A 22,104-nucleotide genomic window follows, 5' to 3' on the forward strand; every position below is an offset into this window, starting at 1 on the left:
CGGGTGTGTCCTGAAGGGTCTGGTATGGATTCTGAGGGGGTCCCCCACGCATTTTTTTTTCTTTTAATTTTGGCGCAGGGTTCCCCTAAATATCCATACCAGACCTGAAGGGCCTGGTATGGAATTTAGGGGGACCCCCACGCATTTTTTTTTATTTTGGTTCGGGGTTCCCATGCCATTTTTATCAATGAACTTTTATGTGTATTGTCGGACCGACAATTCATTAATAACCGCGAGTAGTTTTAAATGACTTTTTTTCCTTTGAAATGTCATTTTGCTGTCAGACTGTTCTAAACACGGGAAACATGTGGCCCTTTACAGGCATACTATAGACACCTCAAGGTACAAAATTTAAAGGAATATTACACTTTTATTGTTTCACTTTAAGCATTATTAAAATCACTGCTCCCGAAAAAACTGCAGTTTTTAAAACTTCTTTTTGCATTGATACATGTCCCCTGGGGCAGGACCCAGGTCCCCAAACACTTTTTATGACAATACCATGCATATAAGCCTTTAAAATCAGCACTTTTGATTTCTCCCATAGACCTTTAAAGGGTGTTCCGCGGCTTTCGAATTTTCCACGAACACCACGAATTGTTCACTGTTCGGCGAACTGGCGAACAGCCAATGTTCGAGTCGAACTCATGTTTCAACCCGAACATAAAGCCCATCCCTACTTTTGAATGATAAACTCATCTTAATTTCTACAAATTCTACCCTTTGAACTGGTTTATCCGGAATTTGATAAGGAAATCAGATCTGTTACCGTAAAACTCAACACCTGTAAAAGAAAGGGTAAGGCTGAGTCCTCCCTGTTTTGAATGCTTTTCTAAGTGGTCCTTTGTTGTATGAGCCATTGCACATCCTATTCACATTGCTCATCAATTTGCAAACCGCTCTAGCACTGAAAAGGAGTGTCACAAATGGGACATCTGTAAAGGCCCCTCCACAATTGAGAAGGTCACTCAAGCAGAAAGGGTTATCATCCAATGTGCCCAACATAAAGTGTACTCACAAGCGATTGCTAACATATCGAAGGAACTCAACCTAAGGATAGCCCTCTGTACAAATGAAATCCAATAATCAATCAAAACAAGTTACTATGAGTCGGTGGTCACATTGGAAGATCTAATTCATTCAGTGGAGAAAAAAAATCCCCTCATTATTCCAGGATGTCATAACATTACTGCTCTGTTAGTTAGACATTTCCATGAGCAAGTTTAGCACCAAGGTCGTCACTTTTGTAGAGGGAACAGTAAGGTCTGCAGGTTTCTGGATCGTCGGGATGAAAGAGTGTATATCGTCCATACTCCAGAATAGGGATGAGCTGAACACCCCCCTGTTCGGTTCGCACCAGAACATGCGAACAGGAAAAAAGTTTGTCCGAACACGCGAACACCGTTAAAGTCTATGGGACTCGAACATGAATAATCCAAAGTGCTAATTTTAAAGGCTTATATGCAAGTTATTGTCATAAAAAGTGTTTGGGGACCTGGGTCCTGCCCCAGGGGACATGGATCAATGCAAAAAAAGTTTTAAAAACGGCCGTTTTTTCAGGAGCAGTGATTTTAATAATGCTTAAAGTCAAACAATAAAAGTGTAATATCCCTTTAAATTTCGTACCTGGGGGGTGTCTTCCTGTTTCATTTGTTTCTGTATGAGGACCTGTAAAGTTACTTAGATCTGACTGTGGGACTAATTTTACAGGAGCATAAAAGATAGTGAACTTTTTAAATGAAAACAAGTGTAAATGGGAATTCAACCTACCTCATTCCTCTCACATGGGAGGCTCTTGGGAACGCGTGATTGGCGTTGTAAGAAAAATCCGGGACTCTATCAGGGGCGGATCCAGAGTCTAGTCTCGGGAGGGGCACTGGCAGAAAATATATTTTTTGGGGGTACATCTATTGGGGAAATGGCTGGTGTTGGCGCTTGAATCATCACGGCACCATGGTTGTTATGGTGTCAGGATGATTGAAGCGCATTATTACTATTATTACATTGTTATAAAAAATTAAATAGTTTAACTCACCATAATGCAGAATCAGTGGGAGCCCCGAGTGTGTCACTTGCCACGTTACTTGTCACTAGATGCAGATTGTCACTTGCCACGTCGCCTGCCACATGTTGCGGATTGTCTCTTGCCACGTCGCCTGTCACCAGATGAAGATTGTCACTTGCCACCTGCTAAGGTGGTCTCTTGTGTCCCAGAGACAGGCAGCAGAGAGATGTTGTAATCCCCATTAGTATAGAACCCCCCTCAGTGCAGAACCCCCATTAATATAGAATCCCCCCTCAGTGCAGAGCCCCCCATTAGTATAGAATCCCCCCTCAGTGCAGAGCCCCCATTAGTATAGAATCCCCCTCAGTGCAGAGCCCCCCATTAATATAGAATCCCCCTCAGTGCAGAGCCCCATTAGTATAGAATCCCCCTCAGTGCAGAGCCCCCCATTAATATAGCATCCCCCTCAGTGCAGAGCCCCCCATTGGTATAGAATCCCCCTCAGTGCAGAGCCCCCCATTAGTATAGAATCCCCCCTCAGTGCAGAGCCCCCCATTAGTATAGAATCCCCCCTCAGTGCAGAGCCCCCCATTGGTATAGACTCCCCCCTCAGTGCAGAGCCCCCCATTGGTATAGAATCCCCCCTCAGTGCAGAGCCCCCCATTGGTATAGAATCCCCCTCAGTGCAGAACCCCCATTAATATAGAATCCCCCCTCAGTGCAGAACCCCCATTAATATAGAATCCCCCCTCAGTGCAGAACCCCCATTAATATAGACCTCAGAACAGCGCGGACTGGACGATACACACACACACAGCCGTGTCCCTCGGGCTCCTCCGCCTGTGTCACAGTCACAGTGTCACAATCACTGAGTTACTGCTCTGCTGTCTGCTCTCTGGCCTCTGCTGTATGTAATGTATAGGAGGCGCTGCTCCAGGCTGTGTGTGTCACACAGTCACACACTCACACCGGCCGGTCGGCTGAGAGTGTGACTGACGCTGACCTGACTGACGTCACTCGTTGCTAACGCCAGGGCCGCCTGGCGTCTAGCAACGAGTGCAGGGAAAAGGCTCCGCCCACCTCCTTCCTTTAGTGTCAGTGACCGCCGCCGCCCGTACCACACGCGAGTCTCTCTCTCGGCGCCGCTGCTGATCGGCACATGAGAGAGAGTGACTCGGGCTGGCACAGCGGAGCGGCAGCAGGATATACAATAACATTCAGTGTCAGTGTGCTATTATTTCGGGGGGGGCAATTGCCCTGTTGCCCCCCCCTGGATCCGCCCCTGGACTCTATCCTACTGGACCAGAAAACTTCCCAGCTTACCCATGAAATCTTAGTCACTCTTCTTCCAGAGGTGTCTGCTATAATCAATGCAAGGCCACTGGTCCCTGTGTCCTCAGATCCAGTGTCTCCAGTATTGCTCACTCCAGCCACTCTTATTACCCAAAATATTGGGATAGCCACTATTCCCACAGAGGAAGATGATTACCATAACATTTACAAGCATCAATGGAAACAGGTTCAACATCTTGCTGTTGTGTTTTGGAACTGCTGGAAGATGGAGTACCTTTCTAACCTTCAAAGTCGCAGTAAATGGCAAACTAGCAAACCCAACCCACAAGTGGGAGACATAGTTCTCTTGAAAGAGACCGATTTTCATAGTAACTATTGGCCTATGGGTCTTATTACAAAGACTATGCCAAGTAACGGCGGAAAAGTAGAAGTTAACCAATTCAGCAACAGGAGAATTTACCCCCTTCCTGACCAGGCCATTTTTTTGCACTGCGTCGCTTTAACTGACACTGATGAACTCAAACATAATTGATGTCCTTTTTTCCCCACAAATAGATTTCTTTTGGTGGTATTTGATCATCTCTGCGGTTTTTATTTTTTGCGCTATAAGCAAAAAAAGAGCAACAATTTTGAAAAAAAACACAATATTTCTACTTTTTGCTATAGTAAATATCCCAATTAAAAAAAAAAAAAAAAACAATTTTTTCTCTCAGTTTAGGCCAATATGTAATCTACATATTTTTGGTAAAAGCGTAAATTGTTTAGTTTGCGCAAAAGTTGTTATGGCGTCTACAAAATAGGGGATAGATTTATGGCATTTGTATTATTATTATTATTATTATTATTATTATTTAAATTATTTTTTTACTAGTAATGGCGGTGATCTGCGATTTTTATTTTTTTTATTGAGGTTGCGACGGACAGATTGGACACTTTTGACACTATTTTGGGACCATTGACATTTATACAGCGATCAGAGCGATGAATAGCCACTGATTACCATATAAATGACACTGGCAGGGAATGAGTTAACACTAGGGGGCGATCAAGGGGTTAAAAGTGTTCTCTCACTGTGTGTTCTAACTGTGGGGGGATGGGACTGACTGGGGGAGGAGACCAATCTGTGCTCCTATATACTAGGAACAAACAATCGGTCTCCTCTTCCCTCACAGGACGTGGATTTGTGTGTTTTACACACACGTTCCTGCTCTGTCATGAGCAATCGCGGCGACCGGAGGACATCGCGGCCGCCAGGCACGCGTATCGGCTCCTCAGTGATGTGGCGGCACGCGCCCATCCCCCTATACCTCTTAAAGCGGCTGCCGTACAGCTACAGTGGTTTGCGCAGGGGAGCCATTCTGACGATGGGCAGTCGGCATGTGGTTAAAGTAATGAAGGGGCGTGGCCAAGATGGAGCTGTGAGAGGCAGCTTTTCTGGGGAGTTCCGCTGATCCGCAGTTTATCCGGATCCATCGCCACTAAATCTCTCAGGAAAACACTCCTGCTGACCGTGGGGGACCTGGGGAAGACCTGCCTGCAGAGGGGGGAGGAAAATTTGCTGTCCCCGGGCCGTGATCGGCACTCCGCCGCCGCTTGGGCCTACCTCCGAAGTATAGGCCGAAGCCGCGGCCTTTCCTGGCGGATCGCGCCGCGGACCGGGTGCTCATCCTCGCGATCGGATCGGCTGCGGGGTTCCATCGGCTGCCAGGGAGCACGGCGGGAAGCGGGTGAGGCGACCCCTGGACGGATTACAGGCTGGGCCTGGGCCTGAAGTCTCTCCCCTCCCTGTGTTTACTAGGCCGGGACCGCGGCCTTTCCTGGAGGATCGGAGCCCTCTGACCAGCTGGAGGGGGGCCTGAACCTTGTGGCCTGAGAAGTGACCATATAGCAGCTTAGGGCGGCTGCCTGAACAGAGGAGGAACTCCTGAGCACCTCCACCCCTGACATCTCACTGTGGAGGAATCCTAAACAGCAGCATCAGCAGATCGCTAAGCCGGCGGCTTTTCTTCACATGCACCGCCGATCGTCCCAGCCTGCCAGAGGAAGGGGTGAGAAACTAAAATTCCCCCCTGAACCGGTGGAGATAGAGGCAGCCTGTGCAGGCCGCGTGGGGTCCGGGGGGCACGCTATCAGCAATATGGCGTCCCAGACAGAGCAGCCAGAGCAGTCTCCCTCTACACAGCCAGGCCTGGCTGATGTCCTGGCTGCTATTGGAAATTGCCAAGCCTCCCTTACTACCCTCACCTCCAAGGTAGATGCTGTGCAACTAGATGTTGGCTTAATAAGGTTGGACATGGATAAAATAAGGGGTAGACTTTCTGTTGCAGAACAGCGTCTGGGGCACGTGGAGGACACTGTCGAGTCTCACGGAGCAGACTTGCGGGCCCTGCAAACCAAAATTAAAGCACTGGAATATAAATCCGAGGATGCGGAAAATCGTAATAGGAGGAACAACCTCCGTATTGTAGGTCTGGCGGAAGGAGCTGAGGGGAAATGTCCGACGGAGTTTATCGAAGGCCTGTTACGTTCCCTCCTACCGGGGGCTCAATTTTCACCTTTCTATGCGGTGGAGCGAGCTCACCGGATCCCTCCCAAGCCGGGCCCCCCTGGAGCGCCGCCGCGTACATTTATCCTAAAGTTTCTGAACTTCCGTGACAGGGATGAAGTGCTCCGGGCTGCTAGAGTGCAGGGAGAAATACGCCATCAAAATAACAAGCTACTTATCTTCCCTGACTACTCTGTAGAAACTCAAAAGCTCAGACGCTCCTTCGACCAGGTGAAGGCAGCCATGCGTCTTAAGGGCATTCGATACAGTGTTCTGTTTCCAGCACGGTTAAGAGTTCAAGACGGGGAAACTACCAGATTTTTTACCTCCCCCAGGGATGCTAACGCATGGCTGGAATCATTGCCCCCCAACCGTTAACCGCTGCAGCATGCTCTTCTATACTTCTGTTCTGATTACTAGCCACTGATTATTTAAATCTGGACAGGGGAATTAATCTTGCACCTGTTGTGCCCTTTGTTTTCCCTGTAGGATTACAATATAAGTATTGTGCCCCTGGCTATGCCAGGTGATATCTACTTCCAGGCCTGCCACTGTTTGATTCTACTGTGGGATAACTTTTTTTTTTTTTGCCCTCTACAAGATGTTTCTGAGTTGCTGGGATCTTTAGAGATGAAGATTGCTTATGTTATACTGACCTACTGCAGCAATGACCTGTTTGGCTCTTATGGAGGCTCAGATTTCAGTGGTGCTTGCAGTGTTTATGGGATGGTCACTGGCGGACTCTAGTGACCATTACACGAATTACAGGATAGATCCTTCCTCTTCTTCCACTTGCAGTGTAATACACCTGTTCTTATGATTGCCTGGTCTGGACTTCCAATCTAGGAGACAATCAATTGCTAACTGCATTCGAGGGAGATAAACACTTTGCCAGATTACCTGCCTAGGAGGATGGTGCACCCTGTCTTCCTGAGTTACGGGATGTTTCTTCTCACCTATCCTAAACAGAGAACATTTTGTGTTTGTTTTTTCTATTTTTCATTTTTCAGATGCTGCTAGGGTGTTTTTATTTTATTTTTTCTTTATTTATATGAGACGGTCCGAAATAACCCTGTTTTTGGTTGGATCACTATATTTCTCCTAATTCCTAATGGCGGCGGAGTCTCACGTCACCTTACGTGGACAATTCACTCCACAAAGCTTCTGCACCCACTGGTTCACGCTCCCTGAACTTGGGGTTTGATTTTTCTTTTTTTTTTTTGATGTTTGGGGAACAAGGCATTCCTAGGTTGGGGTGGGGGATGCGGGGTGGGGGGCGAGGTTTAATGCTGGGACTGTTTTTGTTAAAATTTTTTTGTTGTTTCAGGTGCTTTAGATATGACACATGTTTGAACAGAACCATTTACACAGTGCTATGTAGAATAATATGTGTGGCTGGACTGGGATGCTGCCTGTCTGGTGTGGTGCGTGACTGCATCTCCCCTATACCTCATATTTCATGGCTGAGTTAAAGGTAATTTCATGGAACGTTCGGGGGCTCAATACCGCTCTTAAGCGTTCCCTGGTGTTTCGTTTCCTTCGCTCCCACAACCCGCAGATCTGTATTCTCCAGGAGACACATCTGCAGCAAAACAAGACGGTATGTCTTAGGAAAGCCTGGGTGGGCCTTAACTACCATTCCACCTTTTCCACCTATGCCCGTGGGGTTAGCATCCTGGTCCACAAGACACTACCGTTTAGGCTGATTGAGGTTACAACAGATAAAGAAGGGAGATTTGTTATTATACATGCTAATATATTTGATAAAAATGTGGTACTAGTTGGGCTTTACGTTCCTCCGCCAGCATCTGGCAGGGTCCTTCATGAGATCATGCAAATAGCGGTGCAATTTGATACCGCATTGGTGTACCTCATGGGGGACTTTAACATGGTTCCACTGGTGGAACTTGACCGGCTACAATCCTCGGCTCGGGACACTCCGGACCTCAGGCAGTAGGCGGAAACTTTTGCCCTCACTGACGTTTGGAGGCACCTGTACCCGACATTGAAAGTCTACACTTGTCATTCAGCCTCCCACAAAACGCTGTCTAGAATAGATCTTGTCTATGCTTCAGGCCCTGCACTCCAATACGTACATGACCTATCTGTGCTTCCCAGGGGAATTTCAGACCATGCACCATTATGTTTGACACTGACGCTGTCTGTTCCACCGGGGACTCGCCTGTGGCGCTTATCCAGATTTTGGGCTAATGATGAGAGATTGTTGGAACCCCTAACGGCCTCTATCTGCAATTTCTGGACAGACAATGCTGAATCAGCTGCCCCTTCTGTTGTATGGGACTCCTTTAAAGCTTGGATACGTGGGGAGTATGGGCATAGTATCACTCGGCTCAAGCGTGACTCTACTCGCTCCATGGATGGGCTGGAGGCATTGGCTGGTAGGTTGGAGGCTGAATATGTTTCTGCTCCTGGGGAGGACCGGTATAGGGCGTGGAAAAGGGCTCTGCGTGACCTATCCACTCTTAGGATGGCCCAGACGGACAAGGCCTTGCTGTACTCTGCTCAGCGGGTGTTCGAACATGGTGGTAAAAATGGGAAGCTCCTTGCATGGCTGGCTAAAGGTAACATACCCTCTACCCCCATAGGTTCCATTAGAGACAATACTGGTCAGATCCTCACCGCCCCTGGTAATATTAATGACCGTTTTCGAGAATACTTTCAGGAGGTTTACTCCTCAAGAGATGTTGCAGCGGACTCATCCATGTCCTCATTTTTTGACTCCCTGTCTATCCCTGTTTTGTCTGAGGAAGCAAGGGAGGGGCTGGAGGCTGACGTCACACTTGAGGAGATCCAAGTTGCCATGGGACACCTTAGGGGAGGGAAGGCCCCGGGTGCAGATGGGTTACCATCTGAATTTTACACCAATTTTTCTGAATTATTGGCCCCTAAGCTGACTTCACTGCTCTCTAAATTTGCAACTCTGCCAACCCTACCTGACTCAATGAATGAGGCGGTTATTGTTCTGGTTCCTAAACCAGGAAAGGACCCTCTTGATTGCGCATCGTACCAGCCCATCTCGTTGCTTAATGTCGACGCCAAGATCTTTGCTAAGGTCTTGGCCACCCGACTATCTCATGTAATAGAAGATCTAGTGGGTATAGACCAGACAGGATTTATGCCAGGAAAGGGTACAGATATAAATATTAGGCGCCTATTTTTAAACTTAGCAACATCGCATGACAACACGGGGTCCAGGGTTATTGCCTCTTTAGATGCCGAGAAGGCTTTCGACTCCGTCGAATGGAAATTTTTATGGGAGACTTTACGTAGATTCGGATTTGGTCCCAAGTTTATTCACGGAGTACGATTGCTGTACCGCTCCCCCCGAGCACGGGTTCGCACTAACAATTGGGTCTCAGACTCCTTTGACTTGTTTCGCGGTACGAGGCAGGGATGCCCGCTCTCCCCCAGCCTGTTCGCCCTGGCGCTGGAGCCCCTGGCAATTGCCATTAGGAGTGCACCGGACGTTCGGGGCCTGCGGGTGGGTATGATGGAAGAGCGCCTCTCCCTATATGCCGATGACGCGTTATTGTACCTAAATGATGCTGGGCCCTCTCTTCAAGCTGCCTTGCGTATTTTTGACAGTTTTGATGCACTCTCGGGAGTTAAAATAAATTGGACCAAATCAGTCCTATTTTTTATAGATGATGGAGCTAACTCTGGGCCCCTCTCCTCCCCGTTACAAAGGGTTAGGGAATTTAAATATCTTGGTGTTGTGATCACTAGAAATCCCTCTGATTTTATTATAAAAAATCTGACCCCTGTCCTGAACACCCTACGTTCGAAATGTGCTGCCTGGGAGAGTCTTCCTCTGAATCTTCTGGGTCGCATTAGTCTCCTTAAAATGATAATATTGCCCAAATTTAACTATTTGTTTAGGAATTGTCCGGTTTGGGTCCCCATCTCGTTCTTTAAGGACATTGACCGTATAGTGGGATCCTTTATTTGGTCGGGGGGGAACCCTAGGTTGGCACGCACTACGTTGTGTTTACCTGCAGATTTGGGCGGACTTGCTCTCCCAGATTTCCAGATATATTTTTGGGCAGCCATGTTGGTGACGGTGCACTGGTGGTTCCAGGGTTCTAGATCCAATGTGGCAACCTGTCTCGAGGCGAATATCCTGGGTTCACTGACGGACCTTCGGAACTTTCCCTATAGAGGACCCAGGGCATATTGTGGGGTCCCTGGGCCTACTAGGGCAACTTGGAGGGTATGGGAGGCGGCTAGGCGCAGATATTTGAGACCTGGCCAATTATCTCCAGCTCATCCCTTATGGGGAAACCCACGACTTAAACACTTTCGTATGATACCGGACCCACAGGTGTGGGCCAGATATGGTGTAACCACGTTGGAACACGTAATGTCTGGGGGACAACTGCTCTCCTTGCATGAGCTTACGGCTAAATTTGGGTTGCCCCGTTGGATGGGGTTTCGGTACATACAGCTGAGACATGCGGCCAGGGCTCAATTCCCGCAAACCCCCCTGTTACAGACGGATCCCATTGAAGATCTCCTATCTCCTGGAGACTTGATTAAACCCCTATCCTCTCTTTATAATGTGTTACTGGGAAGGGATTCCCCCAAGATAAATGAACTATGGGAAAGATGGCGGGCTGATATTCCGTCATTGGATAGAGAGGGATGGGAGGACTGTTTAGAGTATGGCCCGAAATTGGTGATAGCATCCAAGGACAAACTGATTCAAGTTAAATTTATACACAGGATCTACTATACCCCGCAGAGACTCCATCGCATATTCCCTGAGAGAGACCCCATGTGTCCTAAATGCAAAATTCATATAGGCACATTTATACATATGTTCTGGGAGTGCCCAGTCGTTGCACTATTCTGGACTAAGATAATAGGTGAAATTAACTCCAGACTGCAGACCTCTATTCCGCTCTTACCGGCTATGGCGTTGCTGGGGATACATGACGATGAGCAGAGGCCATATCATCTTAAATTACTAATTTCCTTCCTTCTTTTCTATGCCAAAAAAGAAATACTCATGAAATGGATAGATTCTTCCCCTCCATCCTTTTCAGCCTGGGAGGCACAGATTGAGGCAGTAATCCCAATGTATAAAATGACATATATAAACCGTGGTTGTCCGTGGAAGTTTGAAAAAGTTTGGGCTCCGTGGATGGCCTCGTAGAGAAACACTTAGTTCATTACGATCATCTGCCCCAAGAGGGGAGGGCTTTGGAGGGTGGCGGGTGGACGGTACTTGTTGAGAATGGTACTATTATCCCTACGTATTACTTGTGGGCTTTGCATATTGTATTCCTTATCCTAAAATGTGTAATCTACATATGTTGTGTATTGTACTCTGTTGAATGGTATTCTGTAACTCTAATTTATCTTGTACAACAATAAAGCACCACTGTTTTTGTTAAAAAAGTAATGAAAGAAGGTTCTGCACACCTTTACTTCAGGCCTATAAAGGAACTAGTACTTCTTTTACCCAAAGAGGAAGACAAGTCTCACAAGTCATCAACTTGATTCAAAGGGAGGTAAGAAGGATTGGTGCATGTTGCTGCCTTCCCCTCTGAAGATGGATTTTTTCCTTGTCACAGCCTGGACCTTCGAGATCAGCATCTGCAAGTATTATGTCAATGTTTGCATTGTTTCCCCTTGTTCTTCCCTTCCCTCTTGTTTTGCAGATGTTCCTGGGAAAGAATCTTCATTTGCTTATATTTGTACTTGGACTAAAGTTTGTTAATAATAGAAATCATAGATTTTGATGGGAAGTTTCATGTTTCACATGCTTTGTGATATGCCTTTAATTGTTATGTGCATTATTCTGTCCCTGGTTCCTCCTCTTCCTGTATAGTTAGCTCCACCCTTTGTTCATTTCCCAGTAATGCATCTCAGCCTCAAATCTCATGGAGTGGATCACATTATGATCTTTTGACCTATCCGATGTTCATTGTTGTAAGATCCTCACAGTTTATGGATTAATCACTTCAATACCGGGAACGTTCACCCCCTTCCTGCCCAGGCCAATTTTCAGCTCTCAGTGCTGTAACATTTTTAATGACAGTCATGCAACACTGTACACAAATGAAATTTTGATTATTTTTTTCCACACGAATAGAGCTTTCTTTTGGCAGTATTTGATCACCTCTGTGTTTTTTTTTTTGTGCTATAAACAAAAAATCGACAGTTTTGGAGCTCAGAAGGGGCTGAGGATGTGACGTGCTTGATCCGGGGGAGGGGCCTGGCGGTGGGGTGGTGGAGGTGAGCGGAGGAGTGTAGGATGATGGCGGGAGAGACGGCGTGGGGTGAGAGCTCACGCTGGTCCCGTTAAGCTGTTACATCTGCACAGCGGGAGTGTCACACCCGAAGAGGAGGCTGGTGTGTACGTCCCGGACGCAGACATCACAGGAAGGAGGCTTTCTGACAAGTTCCCGGCCTGCCTTGAGGGGACTGACACATCGCGCTGATATTTCTCCCTGGAGCCCGACTCCCGGTCCCTGCCCGTGTCCCGGCTCCCTGTCCCTGCTCGCGTCCGTGCCCCCTACCCCCCCTCTCTCCACCCACGGACGTAGATGGAAAGAGAACTGACGGCCGGCAGCCCTACGCTTCCTGTACAAGTGCAGAGTGGAGATCGACCCTGAAGCTGCTGAACCCTAAGCCTTCTCCAGAGAACGCTCTTGTCCTCCCCCGCCGAGCTTAAGAAAAGCCTGGATCGCTGCTTGATTTCCTCCCTAAGACCGGATGACCCCAGGTAGGATCAGCAGAAGCTGAACGCTTTTCTCAAATAGTATTTGCCTATGTACCTCGGAAGTCTTTTGCTGCCTTTAAATAAAATAAATAAATAAATAAAATCATTATCGAATAAGAGGTATTGCTGTATTGAAGATTAGCACGGTGGTTCAGTGGAACCAAAAAGGAAAAAAAAAAAAATCATAAGAACTATCTAGAATGAGCGAATATGGTCGGCATGCACAGTGTTGGGAGTAGCGCATTAGCTTAAAGGTCCCATAAGTAAGAAATAAAGGAGAGGCGCTGAGCGGGGGGGCGAAGAATATGAAAGGACGCTCGCTCACATAAGGCAGCTGAAGCTAAAAAACCCAGAGACAGTTTAAATTCAAGCTCCATTCAAAAGTATCTAAAAGAAGTGCAATCTAAAAGCCCGATTATGGACAATAGGCAACAAAGCACAAAAGATAAGAAGAAAGATTCCGCAAAATATAAAGGAGCCCTAGGGGGGACTCCCAGAGGTGAGACACTCCCGGGAGCGGACCTAGATCTAAGCATAGAAGCATATGTGGATGCACCACCAACAAAAACAGAGATGCAGGATATGTTTTCTAAATTAGAGATCTCCTTAAAGGCAGAGATTCTTAACGTAAGGACAGATATGGGGCACCTCCTGAAGCGGGTGGAAACAGTGGAGGAGGCATTAGAACAACAAGCGCTTGCGATCCTAGATCTAAAAAACCAAGTCAAAAAATTACAGTCAGGTCAGCGGGAGTTGCAACTCAAACTGGAGGAACAGGAGGACCAAAGCAGGAGGCAAAACCTGAGGTTTAGATCTATCCCAGAACAGAGAGGGGAGGATTTGTTCTCCAAGAGGAAAGAAATATCTAATCCACTCCTGGGAAGAAATATAGGGGAGGAGGAGGAGGAAAGGGGTTCCTGCAGATTTTTTCTATTTTCTCCTTGGTCCTGTTTTTGGGCCAAACACGGGGAAAGGTTGAGGCGTATGCGACTGAAACAGGAGTATCACTGAAGATCTGGGGGATGGAAGTTAAATGTCTGTCATACAACGTAAAAGGGTTAAATTCTCCTGGGAAAAGGCGCAAAGTGCTAAAAGAATTACAGCTCTATGGTGCAGATATTGTTTTCTTGCAGGAGACGCGCCTGGTGCTGAAGGAGGGTATTAAGCTGGACTCAAGAAATTTCCCGGTCTGGATTTACTGTGACACACCCATCAAACGGGCAAAGGGAGTGGTTATCGGATTCTCGAAACGGACCAAATTCACACTGATAGAGAGAAGGGTGGACCCAGAGGGGCATTTTTTGTTTTTGAGGGTAAAAATAGGGGAAAAGATTTACACATTGGCCAATGTTTATTGTCCGAACAGAGATCCGATTAAATACCTCTCCCGGACCCTGAATAGTCTAATGGAATTTAAAGAGGGGGAAGTGATTTTGACAGGCAATTTCTGTTTAGACCCAGCCTTGGATAGGTCTTCTGGAACATGGGAGGCAGGTAACAACCTGTTATTGAGCCTAGGGAGAAAGTTGCATGACAGTCAACTGATAGATGTTTGGAGGGTGCAGCATCCTAAGGAGAGGGATTATACTTTTTTCTCACCGGTGCATGGGACCTATTCAAGGCTGGACTATTTGATGGTAGATCATAGTTTACTGGACCCTATTGAGGAGTCGAAGATAGAGATTATGACTCTGTCATATCACGCCCCCGTCATGATGATAGTAAAGATTAAAGGGCTTCAAAGGGTCCCATTCACTTGGCGTTTAAATGAAAAACTTCTCGAGAAAGATAAGATAGTCCAACAGGAAATAGAAGAGTTTTTCCTAAATAATGATTCTAGAGAGATCTCGGGGGCTGTTATTTGGGAGGCCTTTAAGGCATATGTAAGGGGGGTCTTAATATCTATCGGTACGGGGAGAAGAGAGAGAGAACTAAAAGGAAGGAAGGTCTGATAGCCAAAATACATCAGTTAGAACAACTACATAAAGCCTCCATGGGAAACGATAGATCTGTATTTCAAGAATCGATAATTAAAAGAGAACTGAGGGATTTATTAGAAAAAGAATCATTTAAAATTAGGAATAAACATCTAAAAGATAACTATCAGAGAGGAAATAAGGTTGGGAAACATCTGGCATCAATTATTAGAAAAAAAAAGGATGAGAACTTTATAGAGAAGATCAAAAATAAAAAAGGCGAAATGTGACATACTTCTAGAGAGATAGGAGAAGAATTTAGACAGTATTTCTCCTCCCTCTACTCGGTTGGGCAGAGGGAAAAACGCGGTGGAAATAAGGAGGCGAAGGTGAGAGACTTCTTAAAAGGGGCGGGACTTCCTACTCTGTCAGAAAAAGATATAATAGAACTAAAGAGTCCGATAACTGAAGATGAGGTATGTTTGGCCCTAAAATCATCCCCCCGGGTAAGAGTCCCGGGCCGGACGTTTTCACAAGCAGCTTCTATAAAAAATGTAAAGACTCCCGGTTCCACGGCTATGTCAGGTTTGGAACGGGCTGGGGAAGCAGGGAGAATTGTGCAGGGGTGCATTAACTGCATCAGTGACACTTATTCCTAAGGAGGGGAAAGACTGCACCCTATGCTCGAGCTACAGTTCGATCGCGCTCTTAAATGCGGACACTAAACTATATGCCAAGGTGTTGGCACTTCGGCTCAAGGAAAAAATGGCCTACCTGGTCCACCTGGACCAGGTGGGATTTATTCCAGGGAGAGAAGGAAGAGATAATGGGGTGCGGTCTCTTCTCATAATGGAGGCAATTAAAACAAGTGGTTCCCCAGGTCTATTTCTGTCGATAGACGCCGAGAAGGCATTCGACAGGGTAGACTGGGGATTCATGTTTAAAACGCTTGAAGTAATGGGAATAGGGCCAACAATGCTAAAATGGATTAAAATACTGTATAATCAACCAACTGCATTTGTGAAGGTCAATAATCTACCCTCAGCCCAGTTCGTTATGGAAAACGGGACTAGACAAGGATGCCCGTTGTCCCCGCTTCTATTCGTTCTAACCTTGGAACCCCTATTAGCTACGATCCGAAAAAACCCAGATATTAGCGGTTGCTCAGTGGGTAAAGAGGAGCACAAATTGGCTGCTTTTGCAGACGATGTTCTCTTTTATATTTCTAAACTTAGAATTACGATACCTAATTTATTGTCCACCCTGAGGAAATTTAGCGAGCTGTCAAACTTCAAAATTAATCTTGAGAAATCAGAAGCGTTAAAAATTAATATTAACAAACAGGAAGTTGTTAGACTCAGCGAGGTGTTTCACTTCCCCTGGAGAGATAATATAAAGTACCTGGGAGTTAAGCTTACAGGTTCTATTAGGAAGTTATATAAGTTGAATTTCATTCCTCTTTTAAACGAAATTAAATCAGAAATGAAAAGAATATTATATCGCCCTATCTCATGGATAGGGCGAATTAATATAGTGAAAATGGTGATAGCCCCTAAGGTGTTCTACAAGATGCAGATGCTCCCTATTCCCCTACCACAAAATTTTTTCAGAACATTGACAGATTTAATAGGCAGATATGTATGGGATAATAAGAAACCTAGGATAGCGTACACAGTGTTGAGTAGAGAAAAAGCACAGGGTGGGATGGCTATCCCTGATTTTAGAAATTATTATAAAGCGATTGTATTATCAGGAGCACTAGATTGGAAAAAGGCAGTAATAAAAAAAGGTGGGTTAATATAGAATTAGGTTTAAGTAACTCACGTTTGAATAACATGATTTGGAACCCCCCTCACCACAGGAATTTAGGTCCAGACACACATTATATAACGCACCTCACATTTAAAATATGGGATCAGATTCACTTCACTAACAAGTGGGAGTATAATTCTCCCTTAATTTTTCTAAAAGATAATGCCTATTTTCCACCGGGGTTGGAGAAAGTGAGAGGAAACTGGATTTTGGATAGGGAAGCACAATTAAAAGATATTATTAATAGAGGGAAAATTCGCACATTTCAGGAATTAGCTTCACAAGGGGACTTAATGAGGGTAAATGGGTGGCGGTATGGCCAGCTCATGCATTTTGTTAGAAGTCTACCTGGCCCCTTAAGGGAGAAAGCAGATTATAGACCGATAGAGAAAATATTTTGTAGGGACATAGCAAAGAAGAATATTTCTGCAATGTATAAAATTTTGTTAAGTAGTGTGGGACCGGAAATACCGCCATTCATTAAAAAATGGGAGCAGGAATTGGGAGTAATCTGCCATAGAGATGCGGTGAGAAGTATCCTGGGGGCAACGCATGGAACTGCAGCCGATATGAAAACGACGGAGAGCAACTATAAGTGTCTGGCCAGATGGTATATGACCCCTGCTAAAGTTAGCAAATTTCTTCCGGATAGGTCTCCCAATTGTTGGAGAGGGTGTGTGGCCCCGGGGACTATGGCGCATCCATGGTGGGAATGCCTAAAAATTAAAATATTTTGTCGGGAGGTGAATAGGTTTAATAGAAGTGATAACGGGCAAGGCCATCCCGTTTGACCCATGGGTCTGTTTGTTCCATGGGTTGGAGGGCGCAAAAAGATGGTATAAATCCTCACTAATCCCGGTGTTGCTCAACTCAGCAAAGAGCGTAATCCCAAAGAAATGGCAGGAAGTGGAGGAGCCGAGGATTAGGGATTGGATCTCAAGAGTAAATGAAATTTATATTTTAGAGAAATCTGAGGTAGTAGATCACTTAGAAAGGGACCAAGTAGAGGGAAGGGGTAGATGGGAAGCCTTTAAAAAATCTGAGTGTTTTGTGGAAGCTATTCTGCAGTAATTTAAGTATAGTTGCACTTTAACTCGCTAAGCTTATATTGGAAGTGAACAATCTGCGGGAGGTGGGGGGGGTAGGAGGGAGGGTTGGAGAGGGACAATCCGGGGGTTTGTTCTCATTGCTATCCTGTGAGATAGGTATATGTTGCTGTATGTTTATCCTTGTTCCCCTCAATTGAAGAAAAAAAAAAAAAATTGACAGTTTTGAAAAAAACACAATTTTACTTTTTGCTATAATAAATATCCCAAATGTATTTTTAAAAAAACACATTTTTTCCTCAGTTTAGGCCGATATGTATTCTTCTACATATTTTTGGTAAAAAAATCGCAATAAGCGTATTGATTGATTTGTGCAAAAGTTATAGCTCCTACAAAATTAGATTATTGATTTATGGAATTTTTATTATTATTATTTTTTTTAATAGTAATGGCGGTGATCTGCAATTTTTATCGTGACTGCGACATTGCGGTGGACAGATCGAACACTTTTGACACTGTTTTGAAACCATTCACATTTATACAGCGATCAGTGCTATAAAAAATGCATTGATTACTGTGTAAATGTCACGGGCAGGGAAGGTTTGTGCAAAAGTTATAGCGCCTAAAAAATAGGTTATTGATTTATGGCATTTTTATTATTTATTTATTTTTAATTTTTTTACTCGTAATGGCGGTGATCTGCGTTATTTTTTAAATTTTTTATCGGGATTGTGACGGACAGGTCGGACACTTTTGACACTATTTTGGGACCATTGACATTTATACAAGGGATCAGAGCTATGAATAGCCACTGATTACAGTATAAATGACACTGGCAGGGAAGGGGTTAACACTAGGGGGTGATCAAGGGGTTAAATGTGTAATAACTGTGGGGGGAGGGACTGACTAGGGGGGAGACCGATTGTTGTTCCTATATACTAGGAATACACGATCTGTCTCCTCTCCCCTGACAGGATGTGGATCTGTGTGTTTACACACACAGATCCACGTTCCTGCTTTGTCACTAGCGATCGCGTATGCCCAGAGGACATTGCGGCCGCCGGGCGTGCACATCGGCTCCTTGGTGCATCAGCTCCTTGACTCATTGCTTACCCCCTCTCTGACTAAGGTCCATGAATGAAGAAATTAACTGGTAGGAGATCAGAGGACCCATTTACTAGCTACCTTGAGGGAGGAATTGTAAGATCCTCAGAGACAAAGCTGCCTGATGTGGGCGGAGTCCTGGTTTAGGGGAACCAATCTGCTCATGTCTAGTAATAATCTTTTTATTTCTATTTTAGTAGATGGACGGGAGATGAAGAAAACCTCAGAGGATTGTCTCACTTTGTCTCCAGACTGTAAAGTAGAAGATGAGGACATCACACAGTATAGTCCAGGAGAAAACCCGACTACCTCAAATGTCCATCCAGCACCACACAGTGTAGATGGACCATCGTATTCCTCTTATCCTGAGGAACCTCAGACTGTGAGGGACGGTGCCGTCCTTCCAACAGAGAAGAGGCTTTCCTGTACTGAGTACGGGAATTGTTTCCCTTCTAAATCCAAACTTATTTTGCATATAAGATCTCACACAGGAGAGAAGCCGTATTCCTGTCCTGAGTGCGGGAAATGTTTTTCGCAGAAGTCCGATCTTTACAAACATCATAGATCTCACACAGGGGAGAAGCCGTATTCCTGTCCTGAGTGCGGGAAATGTTTTTCGCAGAAGTCCGTTCTTTACAGACATCAGAGATCTCACACAGGAGAGAAGCCATATTCCTGTCCTGAGTGCGGGAAATGTTTTGCAGTGAAGTATCATCTTTACAGACATCAGAGATCTCATACAGTTGAGAAGCCGTATTCCTGTCCTGAGTGTGGGATATGCTTTGTTCTAAAGTCACAACTTTTCACACATCAGAGTTCTCATAACGGGAAAAGTCCAGGAGAAAACCCGGCTACCTCAAATGTCCATCCGGCACCACACAGTGTAGATGGACCATCGTATTCCTCTTATCCTGAGGAACTTCAGACTGTAAGGGACAGTGCCGTCCTTCCAACAGAGAAGAGCTTTTCCTGTACTGAGTGTGGGAAGTGTTTCCCTTCTAAATCCCATCTTATTGTGCATAAAAGATCTCACACTGGGGAGAAGCCGTATTCCTGTCCTGAGTGCGGGAAATGTTTTTCACAGAAGTCCGATCTTTACAAACATCAGAGATCTCACACAGGGGAGAAGCCGTATTCCTGTCCTGAGTGCGGGAAATGTTTTTCGCAGAAGTCCGTTCTTTACAGACATCAGAGATCTCACACAGGAGAGAAGCCGTATTCCTGTCCTGAGTGCGGGAAATGTTTTGCAGTGAAGTATCATCTTTACAGACATCAGAGATCTCATACAGTTGAGAAGCCGTATTCCTGTCCTGAGTGTGGGATATGCTTTGTTCTAAAGTCACAACTTTTCACACATCAGAGTTCTCATAACGGGAAAAGTCCAGGAGAAAACCCGGCTACCTCAAATGTCCATCTGGCACCACACAGTATAGATGGACCATCGTATTCCTCTTATCCTGAGGAACCTCAGACTGTGAGGGACGGTGCTGTCCTTCCAACAGAGAAGAGCTTTTCCTGTACTGAGTGTGGGAAGCGTTTCCCTTCTAAATCCCATTTTATTGTGCATAAAAGATCTCACACAGGAGAGAAGCCGTATTCCTGTCCTGAGTGCGGGAAATGTTTTTCACAGAAGTCCGATCTTTACAAACATCAGAGATCTCACACAGGGGAGAAGCCGTATTCCTGTCCTGAGTGCGGGAAATGTTTTTCACAGAAGTCTGATCTTTACAAACATCAGAGATCTCACACAGGGGAGAAGCCGTATTCCTGTCCTGAGTGCGGGAAATGTTTTTCGCAGAAGTCCATTCTTTACAGACATCAGAGATCTCACACAGGAGAGAAGCCGTATTCCTGTCCTGAGTGCGGGAAATGTTTTTCACAGAAGTCCGATCTTTACAGACATCAGGGATCTCACACAGTGGGGAAGCCGTATTCCTGTCCTGAGTGCGGGAAATGTTTTTCAAAGAAGTTCAATCTTTACACACATCAGAGATCTCACAAGGGGAGAAGCCAAGTTCCTGTCCTGAGGGAGGGAATTGCTCCTCACTGAAGTCCTGTCTTCCTGTACATCAGGGATCCCACACAACCCTCGAGGTGTATTAGTGACTTGAGTGCGGGAAATGTCTTCTATATGAATGTTGCTGAACATCACAGCTCTCATGAGAGGAAGAAGCACACCCTGATATACACCTCAGATATACTCCATGGCTGATCTTCATCATGTAAGAAATGGTTTCAGGGGTGTGGACATTTTTTTAAAATCTCCTTGTCTTGATAAAATAAAAGATACTTTAACCAAAAACGTATATAAATCTGAGGTGCTTTTAGGAATGTCGGGGGCTTTTATAACTTGGGTGCTCAGTACAAGCACATGCTGTGCAGACAAATCACGCTCTGGTGTCTACTCTGTTAAAGGAAAAGTTCACTTTTTATAAAAAATAATAAATGCACATTTTCTGTAAAAAAAAAAAATGTTAATTTACTATTTTTTAAATTTTTTTTTATTGTTTTAGGAACCTGGAAAGCATTGCATCCATGATGTGCTGATGACAAAGAAATTGGGGAAATTGGCGCTGCCCTGTTTAAATGATGTTTACTGGATAAGCAGAGTCTACCACATCCGCAAGATTAGTTAATCCAAAAATTATAAATTATACAATGATTAGGTTGAAAATGCAAATCCTCTGTAGTGTATAAAGGTAAGTCCCGTGTGTACAACATGTGAATTTTTAGGTGAACATTTCCCTACATGCATAAAGAATTGGGTGACAGTGTAACACCCCCTAAGTGGGGCTAATATCAGCATTAGTGAAAAATAATGAAAAATAAATAAATATATGAATTGAATTACAATTAAATGAAAAAAAATATATATATAAATCCTCTGTGATGTATAAAGGGTAGGTCCCGTGTGGACGACACGTGTGATATTAAGTGATCAATTACCGAATACCAAAAAATACTACAGTGAAAAATTTTTTTGGTGACAGTGTAACACCCCCTAAGTGGGGCTAATGGCATCAGTAGTGAAAAATAAATGAAGACGTAATAAACCTTGCCAGCAAATAAAGTGTTAACGTGCACAAATTCTAATAAAGTGATCCAGAAATTCCTGGGACCCTATATTTATCATGTATCAGACCCCAATGGGATACAGATGATAAACAGATTTCATACTAGCAGATACATGTATGGTTCATATGATAAGCAAAAATTACAAGCAGATGTATATATGGTTTAGATGGTAGCTAAAAAAGCTCTTTATGGCTGCATAGCATAATGTATATAGTCTCTGTGAGGAAACAGGCAGTTTCAATATTTCAATGGAAAAAAAACAGTTCTATAGGAGCCACATCTATATGTGATTATAGAGGTTATAAGATAACAGATGGTGACTTTCGTGCTCATTAACGCTGGTGACTCCAGGTGCTCCCCCCCGTGCTCCCCCACTCACCAGACTCAGTCACCCCTACAGGGGTACTAGGCAAAGGAGAGGGTATCTTGGGATGGCTGTCACTGAAGTTTTGCTTCGTTCATCCGTGGGGTACGTCCAGTGATCCAACTCAGGGTTTCACCTGGTGCTCCAGGGCTGGGCTCCTCCACAACTCTCCGCCTTCGGTTTGCTTTATCCTCCG

At 45.1% G+C, this 22,104-nt stretch overlaps 3 protein-coding genes and 1 pseudogene across 3 annotated transcripts in view; 2 read left to right on the forward strand and 2 right to left on the reverse strand.

Moving 5' to 3' along the window:
* LOC141121738 (uncharacterized) overlaps positions 1-20,519 on the forward strand; it is a 54,448-nt gene extending 33,929 nt beyond the window's left edge. Inside the window, exons 4-6 of the mRNA XM_073611446.1 lie at positions 18,840-19,222; positions 19,433-19,799; positions 20,004-20,519. Of these exons, the coding sequence (XP_073467547.1) occupies positions 18,840-19,222; positions 19,433-19,799; positions 20,004-20,519 (1,266 nt within the window). The remainder of the gene's footprint in view (positions 1-18,839; positions 19,223-19,432; positions 19,800-20,003) is intronic.
* LOC141121752 (uncharacterized) overlaps positions 1-22,104 on the reverse strand; it is a 617,570-nt gene that overhangs the window by 344,169 nt on the left and 251,297 nt on the right. The window lies entirely within an intron of this gene.
* Positions 1-22,104, forward strand: part of LOC141121739 (uncharacterized) — a 473,317-nt pseudogene that overhangs the window by 291,484 nt on the left and 159,729 nt on the right.
* LOC141121742 (uncharacterized) overlaps positions 1-22,104 on the reverse strand; it is a 286,488-nt gene that overhangs the window by 126,519 nt on the left and 137,865 nt on the right. The window lies entirely within an intron of this gene.

Source organism: Aquarana catesbeiana, unplaced genomic scaffold, assembly GCF_042186555.1.
Source record: "Aquarana catesbeiana isolate 2022-GZ unplaced genomic scaffold, ASM4218655v1 unanchor229, whole genome shotgun sequence".
NCBI classification, from domain to species: Eukaryota; Metazoa; Chordata; class Amphibia; order Anura; family Ranidae; genus Aquarana; species Aquarana catesbeiana.